Source organism: Sus scrofa, chromosome 17 (assembly GCF_054392235.1).
Source record: "Sus scrofa isolate SSC_HxYL_T2T_F1_AM1 chromosome 17, Sscrofa_HxYL_maternal_Yorkshire_Landrace_v2.0, whole genome shotgun sequence".
Classification (NCBI taxonomy): Eukaryota; Metazoa; Chordata; class Mammalia; order Artiodactyla; family Suidae; genus Sus; species Sus scrofa.
This window is the reverse complement of record NC_139399.1, coordinates 48600334-48617189: the sequence shown is the minus strand read 5'-3', so window position 1 is coordinate 48617189 and position 16856 is coordinate 48600334. Positions and strand designations below refer to the sequence as shown.

At 45.3% G+C, this 16856-nt stretch overlaps 1 protein-coding gene across 6 annotated transcripts in view; it reads right to left on the bottom strand.

Moving 5' to 3' along the window:
- CTNNBL1 (catenin beta like 1) overlaps nucleotides 1-16856 on the bottom strand; it is a 175189-nt gene that overhangs the window by 14725 nt on the left and 143608 nt on the right. For 2 of the 6 annotated variants that reach the window (NM_001444303.1, XM_085002829.1), the window contains 2 exon segments: nucleotides 10531-10611; nucleotides 12069-12166. In NM_001444303.1, coding sequence (NP_001431232.1) covers nucleotides 10531-10611; nucleotides 12069-12166 — 179 coding nt within the window. 6 annotated transcript variants of the gene reach the window in all.

The following is a 16856-nucleotide window of genomic DNA, read 5'->3' as shown; positions in this document are numbered from 1 at the left end:
TCCTCAGAACTTCAAGACTCTGACAACATTCAACTCGACATTCCACTTTTAGACACACGGCCACATGATTTGAAAGTGAAATTTTCAAATGCAGATCTGAGATGTGACTATAGCTCATCTCCAAGAAAGGCATCACCATCAGTGCACTAAGCATGCACAGAGATGAAACAGAGATTGGCTTCTGAGACGAAGTTTCTGCCCTGACAGTTTTAGGAGCATCACAGAAAGCAGCATGCAGAGAAGGTGACTGCTGTCAGGATAGCACCTCATCCAGCCTGTTACAACTCGGTGGCATGGAATATGTACTGCTGAGTGGGTTCAGGGAAGTTGAGCACAAATGCGTTCTCCATGTTTAAAGGGAAATACAAGAAGCAGGGTATGCATTATTCTGAGGGAAAATAAGCATGCTTGGGTACAGTTTTTTAGGCACATCTTCTCAAGTTTTGGTCTGTCTTAAATAGAAGTGGGGTGGTATGTCCCCTTTATTATCCACCCCTGTCTTACTATGAGTGACCAGAGTCAGCTTCTTATAAGCAAATGAATGAGTTTCTGGTTCCTGTTCTGGGTTTCTAAGACAAGAGGTAAAAATCTGATCTTGAGATAAGGGCGTGATGTGGTTCTTTGGATTTCGGAGTGTGAGGAAGAAGAACTACAGCTGACAGAACCAAGCGGATGGGATCAGATCCCAGCTCCAATACCACCTATGCGTCTTTAGACCAGTCATTTAACTCTTCTTGGCCTCAGCTTCTTTGCTTGGATATAAGAAGCTGAACCGGATCAGGGAAGGGAGAAAGGGCTTATGAGGGCCAGCTCTAACCCACGGCACGGCTGTGGAGGACCACGCCGGAAAAGGGTTGTGAAGCCAACTGAAGCTCAGTGGGCGAAGAACACTGAAATCACTCCGCACTGTTGACGCTAACTGCAGGTTGGGGAGTCTAGGGGGCTGACCTTTGTTTTCCCTAATCTAGTCTTCTGGAAGGCTCCTTTTAGCTTTGATAACCTGTGGCAAATCTAGGCCTGCGGCACCTTCATAACCAGATGGAGTGGGCTTTCGTTTGCATGTGAGTCAGTGGGTAGACTGAAGCCGTTGACGGACAGTGCCCCTAGACAGTCAGAAGGGCCACTGTGAGAAATGCCACAAGGAGGAGTCACAAACTGTCACCTCAACAGGATGTGACAGCTAGCACTGACAATTAGCTCACCCTTTCATCAGTAAATTAAACTTCCTTCTAAGAGACAACCTTTGGATCTGCTGTTACAGTAGACAGGCTATTTTAAAAACAATTTGGGCATGTACATTGAGTGCTCTTAAAATGGGAATAAGATTAATAGAGATTAAAGAGAAATTCCTGGAAGCTCCTGTAAGGCACAGCAGGTTAAGGATCCAGCATTGCCATAGCTGTGGCACAAGTTCATCTGTGCCATGGGTTTGATCCCTGGCTGGGAACTTCCACATGCTGTGAGTACAGCCAGAAAAAAAAAAAAGAGAGAGAGAGAAATTCTAAAAAATCAGTAACCTCCTTAAGTATTGCAAAGATATTGATTGTACTTTATAAAATTTCTAAGTGAAAATCTATATATACATTGAATTGCATTTGAAATAAGACAGGAGAGTTAAGATTTAAAGGATGTCTTCGACAAATTAATTCATTCAACTCTCAGCTTTGAGAAGATTGAAGGTGACGTCCTCTTTGTGAAGCAATGACAACTCAACATCCACATACAGCATTTTCCACTCTTCAAAGCAGAGTATCTGCATTAACCTCACTTGCCAGGTAAGCCCTGTGTTAGGTACATACAGCAAACATCATTTTCAGAAAAGTTGAGATAGATGTCAAATGACTGTCACTGAGTTTCAGTTGGAGATTTGACTGGAACATGCTTTCCTAGTCCAAGACCTTTATCTGTTAGCCCTTTCACTCTGACAAGGGATGGGTGGCGAAAATGGAAGAATAACAACAGCGAAATTTCCTGGGTGCTTACTCTGTGACAGGCACTGTGCTAAGCCCTTTCATGGATTTCTCCTTTTTCCTTAAATCTAAAGAGGTAAGAACCATTACTATGTCCACTTTCAAATGAGAAACTGAGGCTTAAAGAGGGGAAGACTCTCCTAAGGTCACAAAGCTCACAGCTGAGTAAGTGTTGGTGACAGGATAAAAACCCACACATAGGCTCCAAGTCTATGACAACCTCCATAGTTCAAAGAAGGAAAAAACCTTTGTTTTACAGACCTTTTCGGATATCAGCATGTGAGCAAATAGAGGCGATCTTTTTCTTTATGCCAACCAGTAGCATTAAATGTAAGGTCATCTAGCTTCTTGTCCTGTCTTTTTCTACATACTGAAAACACTTTTTTTTTAAATTTCATGGTTGCACCTGCAGCATATGGAAGTTCCTAGGCCAGGGATGGAATCGAGTCTCAGCTGCTGTGCCATAGCTGTGGCAACATCAGATCCTTTTAAGTCACTGTGCTAGGCCAGGGATTGGAACCCCCCCCAGCCCCCCCCCCACTGTAGTGACCTAAGCTGCTGGGTTGGATTCTTAACCTACTATGCCACAGTGGGAACTCCAAGAAACTTTTAAAAAAGAGGGGGGTGAGAATCTATAACTAGATCAGAAAATTCCACATGCAATTTGGAAGAGTTAAAAAAAATGAAAGATGCTCTGAAACGTTTTATTTTGTTCATTCCATAAGAGAGGGCTAGAATAAAAACTTAGATGGTAATTCAGTGAATAGCGCATTAAGCAGAACAGATTGCAATTCACAGCAGCAGAAACCTGTTTGGAGGCTGCTAAAATAAACAGATTCATCTCTGAAGATACACAAGGAGGTGGTATGTGTGGCTCAAGGTGCCATTTCTGCAGGGCTGTGTGTGTGTTTCTCCCCTCCCCCAGCCACATCCTCACTTTACATATTATCAGTCTTCGGGAGCACTAGCAAATCACTGCCTTTCCAGGCGCCTCTATCTCTCTCCGCAGGCAAGTTGCAAGCCTCCAAATGAGCGTGTGGATGCCGTCTCTAATCTGCCCCTGACAAGCAGCGAGCTGCTCCCGGCTGATGGAAGGAGACAGTCATAAAAGAAGCTGCTATGACGCCAACAGGAATCCCTCTTTTCTTAACAGGGGAGGGCAGACTCTGAACACCAGCAGGGGTCACAGTCACTGTCTGTAGTCATGGGCAGGAATTGCCCCACCATTTAGCAAAGACCAATTTTCTTTTTTCTTTCAAAGCATGGGGAGAATTTAAACCACGTGGTTTCCCATTGCCCCCCCCCCCACCTTGCTCCTCTTCCTTTCTAGTCTGGAAACACCCTATGTGTCTCTTCTTTTTAAGGTTCAGCTCAAATTATTCCTCATCCACAAAACTGTTAACACTTAACCTTAAGTGGAGATGGGGGAGACACACACACCGGTAAGACCAAATCTTCTGCCAAGAGCTTCTAAGACATGGCAGACTGTTGGAGAGGGCGCCTGGGGACTGCAGGCCATTTCCTGTGGGGAAACAGAGGCTGGAGAAATAGTCAAAGAGATTTTTCCTTCTTTCTTTTTTTTTTTCTTTTTGAGACCACACAGCTAACTGAGAGCATCTCTGATAAGAATCCAAGGATACAGGCCAGAGTCTGCCCACAGAGAAGAAAATGACTAGGTGTTATGCCAGCCTTAACGCACGAGCGTGTGCCAGGCTTTTACAAACAATCTCATTAATCTTCAAAACGACCCTCTAATAAAGCGACCATGAAAACTAACACACACAGGGCACAGCATTTCCCCCCACCAAAAAAACCAGAATTTGTATGGGGGCAGAGGTGGGACTTCATTTTCATGGGTTCATGTTCCTTCTGTGGTGCCATGATGCCTCCATCACAGATGTGCCTTCAACTTTTTTTTTTTTTGGCCTTTCTCTAGGGCCGCTCCTGTGGCATATGGAGATTCCCAGGCTAGGGGTTGAATCGGAGCTGTAGCCGCCAGCCTACACCAGAGCCGCAGCAACACGGGATCCAAGCCAAGTCTTGCAACCTACACTACAGCTCATGGCAACGCCGGATCCCAGATCCTGAACTCACTGAGAAGGCCAGGGATGGAACCCGCAACCTCATGGTTCCTAGTCGGATTCGTTAACCACTGCGCCATGACGGGAACTCCAGATGTACCTTCAATTTCTAAATTTACTTTAAACAAACAAACAAAACAACCAGACTACTCACTTGAATTCTGACAACATATATGCCAGCCAGGAGCGAACAGGGCTTCTGCAAAGTCAGAATTAGGGGTAGGAAGTGTGGATTCCACCGAGAGGGAATGAGAGAAGCTCAACCGAGGGCCCCAGGCCACACTGCAAGGTAGGTGGCAGAAGTGACAGACCAGATTCAGGTCTCCCAGCTTCTCCTCCAATGGTAGAAAGGATGACGTGAGAGGGAAAGGGGCGGGCAGACAGGCAGGAGAGAGGGAAACACTCCAGCACCGCCCCCCGCCCCCATCTCTGGCTTCGACTGGCTGTAAGCTGTGTTCTGCCAAATTCGCGGGCTGAGAAGTTTGAGAACCACTGTTTAAAGAACAGCTGAGAGGAACTCTCAGCAGGATTCCCCCTTTTTTAAGCTTGCCCCGGAGCTTCCAACGCAGTTAGCAGAAGAATAGATGGCAGTCTCACACGTCTTCTGTCACCACACCTTCCAGTGCTTCATGAGCACGTTTCCCACACGTTCATTCCGGAGCTTTACCCTCTTTGTGCAAATCTTTAAATGAGTTTCAAATACTAAGGAAATAGTCACAGTCTGTTTCAGACATCAAGTCCTGTGGATACTGTTTCATTACAAGGAGCCCATCTTTCTCTTTCCAGGATAAAGCCTGGGATGATTTGACTGTGGCAAAATTAGCATGCAATTTGTAAGTCATTACGGTGCAAAGTATGTGGCGAGAACACTTGATGGAACAAACCTGCTGAGAGTCATTTTCCCAGGAACTAAAAAAAGGAAAACCTCTCTCCAAGGCTGTCCCTTCCTCTTGTAAAATCCCTGCCAGTACCTATATAATTATGGCTTACTTCTGACACTCAGAAGCCTGGCATCTCCATACACTTAACCAACACAAGCCAGAAGGAATCCCTGCGAAGCATCTTCCCGCAAGGGGGACCTTGGTATTTTTTGGGCTTCATGTTGCTTGGAGAGTCAGGTGAAATCTGCTGAGACAAGCACCCTGGGTATTTACAGATCACAAAGAACTGCTGCTCACTAGAAGAGTTGTAAGAATTACATGCCCTTTAAAAGTTCAGGTCAAATCTTGTTAACTGGGAACCCCAAGGGTATGTTCAGATATGCTGTGGCCTTGCAGTCACATGGACACTGAATATAACATGAAAGCAGTGGGCAACTGCCCAAGACGTGCAAGTCTTTGCTGGTGACAGATTACGGCAGCAACGCGATTTGAACAGAGTGGGTATAAAATTATGAGTAAATCCTGTAGACTCTTCTAAAAAGGAGTGTTTTTCTGTTATACCATAGAATCTACATAGCTGTCTTTGAATATTTTTGATGATTGTGCTAATCACAGAGAAAATAAAAATTAGGGTTAAAAATGAGAGTTTAGATAAGATGTAAAACACCCAGGACCCTCTATTTTCTTTCATACTCATGGACAGATATTAGTTTTATCTCATTGAGTAGTAGTCCTTCATTTACTGCATGTTAATCACCATGTAAGTCCTACGAGTATGATGAACAAGAGAGATTACAGTCCCAGGGACGGAGAAAACAAATAAGATAATTACAGGTTATGCAGAAGCACGGGTGATGGAGGCGCTCACTGAAGAGCTCTCTGAGGGGGTGACATTTAGGCTGAGATCTGCAGGAGGAAGGAACACTGGCATGAAAAGAGGCAGGACAGAGGGAGAAGCGAATGCAGAGGAGGAAGTTAGCGCTTGGCAGCAGGAGAGGAAGTTGGAGATGACACCAAATCTTTTTTTTGGTCTTTTAGGGCCATACCCGGGGCACATGGAGGTTACCAGGCTAGAAGTCTAGTCGGAGCTGCAGCTGCCACCATAAGCCACAGCCACAGCAATGCCAGATCCAAATTGCATCTATGTCCTACACCACAGCTCATGGCAACACCTGATCCTTAACCCACTGAGTAAGGCCAGGGATGGAACCTGCATCCTCATGGATATTAGTTGGGTTTGTTACCACTGAGCCATGACGGGAATTCCAGATTACACAAACTCTTTTTTTTTGTTTGTTTGCTTTTTGGTCTTTTTAGGGCCGCACCCATGGCATATGGAAGTGCCCAGGCTAGGGATCTAGCTGGAGCTGTTGCTGCCAGCCTACACCACAGCCACAGCAACTCCAGATCCAAGCCGCATCTGTGACCTACACCACAGCTCACAGCAATGCCAGATCCTTAACTCACTGAGCAAGGCCAGGGATAGAACCTGCAACCTCATGGTTCCTAGTCGGATTTGTTTCCACTGTGCCAAAACAGGAACTCCAAGATTACACAAAATCTTGAGGTACCAGGGAAGTAAGAAAATATGTGTTTATGTAGTGGGGTGGTGGTCTAAACAGTCTTTACAGAGAAAAGAAAACTAAAGTTTCTCTGCCCACTTCTACAGGCCAGGACCTGTGAAGGCAGCTTTGACGTGTGTTATATCAATGTCAGCAGATTCCTAAATAAGTCATTTCTCACACTTCTGCAGCTTGGGACATATACCTTAGAAAGAAGGAAATAAGGCAAGAAAGCTGGGGTATTTAGGCTATCTGCCTGCAGCTGCAGAACTGAAGAAGCCTGGCTCTAAAATCCGTGTTGCCCCCTCATGCCTTCTGCTCCTGGGATGTAACATCACACGCCCCAAACTTAACGTGGTTTCCCATTGCCCCCCCCCCCCCACCTTGCTCCTCTTCCTTTCTAGTCTGGAAACACCCTATGTGTCTCTTCTTTTTAAGGTTCAGCTCAAATTATTCCTCATCCACAAAACTGTTAAGACGGCCTCCCCCTGCTCCCTGGATTCCCCTAGCTCTCAGCAGTGGCGGCGCTCCTGGGCCCATTCCTCTTTTGGCACGTCCACCTGTGCCCACCCCCAGCCTGTGCCTCGCCTAGGGCCTTGCACAGAGCAGGCGCCTGAGAAACGTTTGCCAAACGACTGGATTCTTTCCAGTGAATCTTGGTCAAGTGCAAACCACACTTGCACTGTGCCCATGGGGGTGTGAAGTTTACAGGGAAGAAAGTGGCTCTGAGACGCTAAAAATGCCAATACCCGATCGCTCTTATTGTGGTCAACACCTGACCTTGTTATTTCAAGGGTTTTTTGTCGTTGTCGTAGACTTGGCACAAAGTATCTGAGATATTTATTCATTGCTCATCTGACAGTCAATGTCATCAAATGCTGGAGAAATAAGTATTCAAAGTCAATGAATATTTGCTGACTCCCCAGTGGGTACAGGACATCCTGTGGGAGGTGGGGTGAGGCAACAAATTATTTACGACTGAAGAGAGAAGACTGCGTGAAGGAGAGACGGGAGAGAGGTTGTTTTGTTCTGAGTCACTTTATACCTGCGAGGTGGCTTCATCTGGCAGGATGGAGCCTGAGTGCTGGCCCAGAGCACTGCTCACAAATGCATCACTCACCCCCCACCTGCCCTGACTCTCTGAGCAGCACTGAGGCTGCTGAGTACTAATAGCCTGGGAATGTTTGCCAGGGCCCAGCAAAACGGCCTTGGCATCGAGGAGACAGATGTTTGTCAGGGAATGGCAGGGGCCCCACGCCTGTGGCACACAGAAGCGCCGCGGATGCTGGGGGGAGGGCTGCAGTGATTATTCTCCGTCAGTGCTAATCAATTTCACACCCTCTTCAATGCTGGTAATAGATAATCTTGTGGGAAGCAGGCCAAGTTTCCTAACTTGCTGCATGCAACCTGCTCCCTGACACCCAACAGTTTACTCTGGTCATCCTCAAAAAAAGAAAAAAAGAAAAGAAAAGAAAGAAAGGAAAAAAAACAAAAACAAACCAACAAACCACAACCAAAAAACAAAAACTAAAGCTGATTCCACCTTCACCTTACATGAGGCATCTGATGGTACCAATGCTCTGGTCTGCTAGGACAGCTCCTTCTGGGATATCCGGCAAGCAGGATGCTCTTAGGACTGCCCGGCTCACTTAAAAGTTACACAAGGCTCCAAAGGAAGCTAGGGAAATCCAGCAAGAGAAGCAGCTCTTACTTACGGAGCAAGCTACTTCACATACGTCATGTAGTCTTCATCACAGCTCTCAAAGGAGGTGTTATGTCCATTTTACAGATGATAAAACCAAAGCTCAGAGAGGTCGACTCATTTGTCCAGGGTCTCAGAGCTAGGAAGTGGTAGAGCTCAAATTCAAATCCAGGCTTGGGAGTTCCCGTCATGGCACAGTGGTTAACGAATCCGACTAGGAACCAGGAGGTTGCGGGTTCCATCCCTGCCCTTGCTCAGTGGGTTAACGATCCGGTGTTGCCATGAGCTGTGGTGTAGGCTGCAGATGCGGCTCGGATCCCAAGTTGCTGTGGCTCTGGCGTAGGCCGGTGGCTACAGCTCCGATTGGACCCTTAGCCTGGGAACCTCCATAAGCTGTGGGAGTGGCCCTAGAAAAGGCAAAAAGACAAAAAGACAAAAAAAAAAAAAAAAAATTGAGGCTTATCTGACCCCCTGCCTCACTCGCATCTTTTCTGCCAGGCTGCTGCCCCTCCACACAGAAGACAGTCGCTGATCAACCTCTCATTGTACTTCGAATCCATTCCATGTTCAAAACAGTTACTAAAGTGTGTTCACCTGAATCTGGGGTGGAGGGGATGGATCTGAGAGATCGCCTTTGCTGACACCGCGTTATAGCTAAGAACCGGGGGCCACGCCAGGCACGGTGACAAGGAGTGGCGAGGCAGTGATGGCGAGGTGTTGCCTGCACTAAATTCTAGTCATCTGACTCCTAGGTGTTCCTTCTACCACCCTGAAAAATTTCCTTTAGCAGACAACATGGGGGATTCCTTCAGAGCTGGAGTTCTAATTGTTTCATGGCTGTTTCCCTACAAAAGTCTAGGGAAAGTTCAATTTCTTTCTAATTATCACTCTGACAAAGAGAAGGAATATACTATACTACTCTGGCATTTTCACAAGTACTAAGTGTCCACCATGCACAAGTTACTGTCAAGGGAAGGAAAGATGGAAAAGGAAAATTTCATCAAAGAACAAAATGAAGAGGGAGAGGTGTGTGGAATGACAGGACTGTGTGTCAAACGTGCTGGCATCCGAGGTCGAGCCTCAAAATTGAGAGGCTCTGCCATTTACCTTGTAGTAGACTCACCACATACGAGAAGAAAGTCTCCATCAATCCACCAACCACGCAGCAAACATCTGAGGACTAACCAGGTGTAGGAGCACAGGGAAACCACGGGAGCGACCAGCATGGTTACCCATCTCCCGGCATTCATAAATGAAGGTCTGTTTTGTGAGAGGGGTGAGCGGATAAGAAGGGCACAGCCAAGCTCTAGTCTCTCACCCGGGCCTGAGGCACAGCTTGAGGGAAACGCGAGTGGAGTCCCCAGGGTACACAGCTCTGCTGCGGGGCTGGATGGCCCCAATATGGATGGGACGGGTGCGGAAACCGGCTCTCCCACCAGTGAGGTTCAAAAGCCTCAAGTGTATCTTTAAGGCAAGAGGAGTGAAAAGAAAATAGTGATCCAGTAAATGAAGACCACAAGGAAAATGAGGTCTGCTACAGACTGCAAAAGGCAAGAAAAGGAGCGCTTGCAACGTGACCAAAACTGAGGCATGTCTTGTAGGGAAGAGAATAGAAATCGGACATTAACCAATATGAAAACGTGCCCTGATTAAGGAGACAGATGAGAGAGCTACAGAGGCCAGAAAAGGCAGAGAACAAAACAGAAGCAGGTGAAAAATAGAGGCAGTAGAATAAGCACAGCCCCTCAAGGAAAAAAAACAACAAAACGCCCAACTAGCAGGTTTCATCTCCCTCAGCGACCATAAGCGGGTCAGTCACGCTGAACCTGGCAGGCAGGCTCCACCGCAATGCTGCGCTTCCCTCCCTGAGGTGCCCAGGTTTTGTCTGTAAATGGGGGAACTGGATTCGATGACCTCAGAGTTTCCTTTTAGCTCCTATACCTGTGGTCACCCTCCCTTCCCCGGCTTCACCACGACTACAGAAGCCAGCAAGCGCGTGTACCGAGCGCGCTCTGCCAGTGTGGGACCAAGTCACAGCACTGCACTGTGGTCGGATTTTCAAAGAGAGGTTCTTTTTGTGTTATCACCCAGACCCTGGGGCAGACCTGGCTTAACCTTCCACACCCAGCCTCTTGAGGGACTTTACTCCTGTTAGAAGAGCAGTTAGAACTACCAGCCGTCTGTCAGCTGCTCAGCTCTTATGACTTGTCAGGTGGCACACGAAGGTGGATGGCACCTTTGCCCTCGCCTGTCCTGTGGGGAGGTACGAGGGGCACAAGGGACCCAAACGGAGCGCAAGTCAATGGCCGGCAAAAGACAGGCAAGGATACGTACGTGTTTTTCCCCTTCAATCTTCTTGTCGGCCACCTGCATTGCATCCAGATATTTAAAATGCAGTTCCATCAGCCTGTCAACCTGAAAGAGAGATATTTCACAGGCATGAGTGAGAAGGGAAGAGACTCCCGAGGGCAGGAGAAGAGTGGAGCTCCCATTCATCTCACCATCACGGCTCACAAAGAGAGAGCCGTGCCACCACTTCTTACACTGGATCTGAGCTTCGCTTAGGAAACCACCTGGAAGGGCTCAAAGGGCTGGGCCAGAGCAAAGCAAACACTTAGCATGGATGCAGTCTGAACACAGGCCCATTCCCAAAGGACACTGTGCATTCCTGGCATTTAGGATGTCCACGAATTCAAGTTGTTAAACAAACAAACAAATAATAAAAATCCAAGTCCCTTCTTGCAAAGAGAAGGAGTTTGGAGTTACATACTTGATATTCACTTAGAACTTTACAGAAATTTCTTTTTTCAAACTGAAACCTTTCATGTTCAGGTTCTGCCCCGGAGCTGATCTTTTTTTAAAAAGGTCTGAGTAAAATCTCTTTAGTTGCTTTTGAGTCAGAAGAGACTGCAAGAGAAACTCCTTCAGCAACTTTAAAAAAGGCCTTGACTTTTGCTTAGCAATATCCTAAAAATAAGGTTTTGCTTTGTTTTTTAAATCAGTTTTAAACTTGGCAAAGTCATGCTTCAAACACGGCCTGAGGAACACTGTGTGGGTTTGAAAGTTTCATTTTCTGCCCTTAAGACTTCCAAAAGATGGAAGGCACACTGTGAAGCCAACCTGGACCTCTTAACCTACCTTTTTACCGGTTGGCACCGCCATGGTTCTTGGCAGCCCTGGTATTTACCCAGGGGCTGGTACTGATTAACAGCAGATGGTGCTTCAACATGGCATCACAGTGCAGGAAGACTGTGCCCCAACCTTCGCTGGTTAGCAATCATGACCCTAAGATCTTACATGTTTCAGTTTATGAAGTATTCTCATATCTATTATTTCCTTAAACTTGAGAAAAACGTGATAAGGTGGGCAGGGAAGAAAGAGAGCAGCTCTGATTTTAAAGATGAGGAAACTGAAGCACAGGCATTAGATGATGTCACCACAGTGACGTGACTGCTAAGATGTTCTGCATCCTAACCTGATGGTCGATGGCCTTTTCTTTTCTTTTCTTTTTTTTTTTTTTGGTAAATAAAACATGCATTTATTCATATTAACTACATGGTTTCACTGTATGTTGAGAATTTTTAAAGCACTGACTTGATCTTTTCCTCCTCATCTTAACAAACCATAATGGTATGTTGTTGCCTAAAGAAATAGTTTAAAAATAGTTGGGGTTGAGGGGGGAGGGATGCCTTTAGAGATGAGAAACAGAATAATCAGAGAAAACTTTGAGATCCAAAGCAATGGGGCCAGATACTGGAGAAGAAATTTTGGGGCGGAAATGCTCAAGCCAGCACCTGCAGATCACATCAGGTAGAGAGCCCTTCTCTCCCCGCCGGTCCTCGTCCTATCTTTACAGTCCAACAAGCACCCACCTTCTCGCTGTCATTTTCTGTGAATTTATTCAGAAGCCGGGTTCGCTGCTGCCCTCTCAGGTTCCGCAGGAGGGAAGCCAGGATCGAACAGACATGCTCTGGGTTGGGAAGGAGAAAAGAGAACATGCTGTGATCAGAGCAGTAATTATTACCTCTCTTCAAGCCTGGTCTGGTTCTATTGAAGGAGGAAGAAGTAGGCCTTCCCTGACTGCTGCTATTGATTAATAAGACACGAACCTAAATTGTGTCAATGGAAAACTCAACTGATTTTCACACACGGTGCCAGAAACATATTCAAAAGGGATGAGATCCTCAAGGACAACTTGAGCAAGTGAATCAAAACTAAGAAGTTCTAGTTTGCCTGGAATTAATTGAGTTTTATTGTCCACAACAGAACTTCAAACTAATCCTCCCATTTACAGGAAAAAAAAAAAAAAATCTGTGACAAGAGTATGAATACTAACCATGAGGCAAGCACATAATGAACAAATAAGACATGTTCTATAATATTCTCAGATTACCTTATAACTTTCCCAAGTAAATATCCCAGAATTAAATGAGAAATATGATAGGGTCCCGGTGTTATCTCTTACATTCCAGTGCGGCTAAAATCCCCACCTCAGGTTTAAAGGCATCTGGACAGTAAGTACTTCAAAATGATAATACTGTTTTTTTGAGTTCACATAATCCATGGGCTTCTATTAGGAGATACTATTCTTCTACCCAGAGAAGAAGAGGGTCATTGAAGAGTTTATTATGGGCTTCAGCTGTAAAGAGGTTCTTTTCTTTAAAAAGAATTTTTAAAAATCAAGAATAATAACCTTGAAAAGGAGATGGCAGAAGTCTACCCACGGAAGATGGGCAGACTTTCGTTTGGGCAACAAAAATAATTCTATTTGAAAACTGACTGAAGAACATTTTCACAGCAAAGTCCCCTTGAGTTCTCAAAAAGTCACTTGACTATTAAACCCACAAGTAGGCATTCCTATGGTAGCAAAGACATAATTTTGTCTTTTTCCCCCCGACTTTTATCAGAAGCATTCCCTACAATTTCATTTCCCCAGTCTCTTAATGCTACAGTCCTTCAGTCCTTAGACGTCGACCATTCACCTCCTTGGGGATCTCATCTAGTCCCACGGCTTTAAAAACCATTTACAAGCTGACAACTCCCAAACTTGTGTCTATAGGCCAGTCCTGCTCTCTGAATACAGACTCGTGCATGCCCCTGTTTACCCGCTCTCACCGGCTGGTTGCCTAACAGGTCCTTTAAACTGAACATGCCCCAAACCAAGCTCCTGACCCCCCTCCTCAGACCTGTCCTCAGTCTTTCCCACTCAGTTAACGGCAACCAGGTTCTCCAGTTTCTCAAACCAAAAACAGTAGCGATATCCTTGATTCTCTTCTTTCTCACTGTCCCAGAGAAGCCTTGACAGCTCTATCTTCAAACTGCGCCCAGAATTCCGTCTCTTCTTACTACTGCCCCACTGCCGTTACTCTGGTCTACACCAGCATCATCTCTTGCTTGGTCTGCTCAGCAGCTTGGTTGTGGGTCTCTCTGCTTCCGCCCTTGCCCCCTTTGGCCTGATCCCCATAGAGCAGATGACCCTTTAGAATAAAACCTAGTTCAGACTCTATCACTCCTCTGTGTAAAACCCTCCAATGGCTCCCCGGCTCATTCAGACTTAATACTGTTTCTAATGTCAGGCATGCTCCTGCCTTGGGGTTTGTACTTGCTTTTTCCCCTGCTGAGATGCTCCTCACCAAAATATCTGCATGGTTCAAGCTTCAAATTTAGTTTTACTCAGCCATCATCTTCTCAGTGAGGTTCTTCCTTGACCATCCTATTTAAAAATGCAATGCCCCCTGCCTCCCTGCAAAGCAATGCCCCTATTTGAAAATGCAATGCCCCCTGCCCCCTGCAAAGCAATGCCCCAACATCGCCTTTTCCCAAGTCTTATCTACTTAACTTTTTTCTTCAACATTCACTATCTTCTAAAATGCGGTATAATTTATTTATTTGTTTTATTCACTGCTGTCCTTCAATTACAATATAAGAGATTTTAGTCTGCTTTGTTCATTGGTATATCCCTGGTCCTACAACAATGCCTGGCACATAGTAGGTGTTTTGGAAATAATAAATGAGAAGAAAGCAGGCTCTCAACACAAGTTTTTGGTGGTGGTGGTAGGGGACTGGACAAACTACTCTTAAATACTGGGCATTTTTCAAATGTCTTTGAATAGCTTTCACCTTTTGTATGTAGTGCCTTTCCCAAGTTCAGAGTAACAGCATTTTTGCATTGGTAATATGCTCTCAAACTATCAATTACAAGATGGTCTTTAAAGATATTTTGCATTTGGGAGTAAATGGATGGCTCTTTCTTAGGGAGCCATCAGTTTCAATGAAATATATCTCACTGGTAAACTCATTTTTTTAAGTAGAAAGTTTTTCTTAAAATATGCTATAGAGGAGTTCCCATCGTGGCGCAGTGGTTAATGAATCCGACTAGGAACCATGAGGTTGTGGGTTTGATCCCTGCCCTTGCTCAGTGAGTTAAGGACCCAGATTTGCCATGAGCTGTGGTGTGGGTTGCAGACGTGGCTCGGATCCTGCATTGCTATGGCTCTGGTACAGGCCGGCAGCTACAGCTCTGATTAGACCCCTAGCCTGGGAACCTCCATATGCCGCAAAAGCGGCCCTAGAAATAGCAAAAAGACAAAAAACAAAAAACAAAAAACAAAAAACAAAAAACTATAGATATATATATCTATCTATCTATATATATATATATATATCTATATATATGTGCTGTAGAAAGAGGTATTATATACATTCTCAAGACCCCAGGGTCACCCTAATATCTTTCTCTTAATTTTTGTTGTGAAGCTAGGATTGAGGTGACATAATCTCCATCTTGAACAAAAGGAAGGGGTAGGGAACAGGAGTAGGATGAGATGAGGGTATAAAGTGGAGAGTGGACAGAACAGGATCTGTCTTCATAGGAAGGGAAAAAACATCGAAACCCACATGAAGGACCATGAACCAAGGCAGCTCAGCTCAGGGTGACAAAGAATAAAAAGGGAGGTCTTAGAGTTCCCTGGTGGCTCAGTGGGTTGGGTATCTGGCATTGTCACCTCTGTGGCTCTGGTTGCTGCTGTGGCATGGGTGTGATCCCTGAACCCCCCACCCCCACCCCAGATGTTGTATGCTGAGGGCACAACAACAACAACAACAACAAAAGGGAGGCTCTGGAGGCTCACGTCAGGCAAAGTCCTTTGACTTCTGTGCATATCAAGGAGTGAAGGTTAGAGGAAGGAAAAGTGGGGGAATTAATCAGTTCTGCAATCTTGAGCCAAGCAATTGGATGTGGCTCTGACCTCTTCAGCTGATGAACAGATGTGGGACAGGCAATAAATGCAGTGAATTTTAACAAGCTTAGTTCTGAAACTTTGAAATTACTCAGCATGACAAATGGTAACAACCTTCATGAGTATGTGTGTATATATATATAAATATACAACAATCTGACAACCATAAAGGAAAAAAAAAGTCTGCCAGAGAGTTCTCATAGATTATTTGGGCCAAATCTCTTACCGCATCCATGGAAAAATTGAGGCCCAGAGAGAAGTGACTTGTCCACACAACTAACTGGTGAAAGAGGCAGAACTCAAACTTCAGATTACTTAATCACTTACTGACCACTGACCACTTATTTCTGTGCCTGGCCAAGGACTTGATGGTCAGGGTCCCCAAGTCACACAGGATCCCTAACCTTAAGGAGCTCCTTATGTAACGAGGAAAACAAAACAATAATTACAGTGCAGTGTGACAAGTTCCATCACTGAGGTAGGCAGAAGGGAGCTGGAGAGCACAGAGGAGACATAGCAGACCTAGAAGGAGTCCCACTGGAGGTAATAAGCAACCAAAAATCTTAAAACAAAAAAGCCATGGCTGACAACGAGGTAGAGAAGGTAGAGCATTCCAGGCAGAAGGAACAACGTATGCAAAGGCCAGTTTGGATGAAGAGTCACATACGAGACGGGGAGGAGAGGCCAGTCAGGTGGGGAAAGGTTGGAGAGAAAAAGTGATAAGGATCCACCAGCACATTTTAAGCTGGAGAGAGACAAGATTAGTTATGAGCTGAGATCAGTCTTTGGCAGCTAGATTCCCTTTAGAGATCAAGATCAGGAAAATGTTTCTCTTTCTTGATTTTCGGTGCTATTTACCTGGGTTCCCTCTTTGCCTTGGCTATTGAGGAAGCTCAAGCCTTGGCTATTTATGCTCAACCATAGGAATCAATTTCTTTTATTGCTTCATTATTGATTTCTTCCATCCTCCACCAGTGGATTTTAAAATAAAAGCAACAGATGCATATGGTAAAAATTAAACTATACAAAAAAGTGTTCTCAACAAACATTTACTGAGCACATACTAGTATTTTTCTTTTCCCACACCCTTCTCACTACCCTATATACTCTACTGTCTCTTTCCATATCAGCACATATTTCTTTTCTTTTTTCTTTCTTTCTTTTTTTTTTTTTTTTTTGTCTTTTTGCCTTTTCTAGGGCCGCTTCCACGGCATATGGAGGTTCCCAGGCTAGGGGTTGAATTGGAGCTGTAGCCACCAGCCTACACTAGAGCCATAGCAATGTGGGATCCGAGTCATGTCTGCAACCTACACCACAGCTCATGGCAACGCCGGATCCTTAACCCACTGAGCAAGGCCAGGGATTGAACCCGCAACCTCATGGTTTCTAGTTGGATTCGCTAACCATTGAGCCACAACGGGA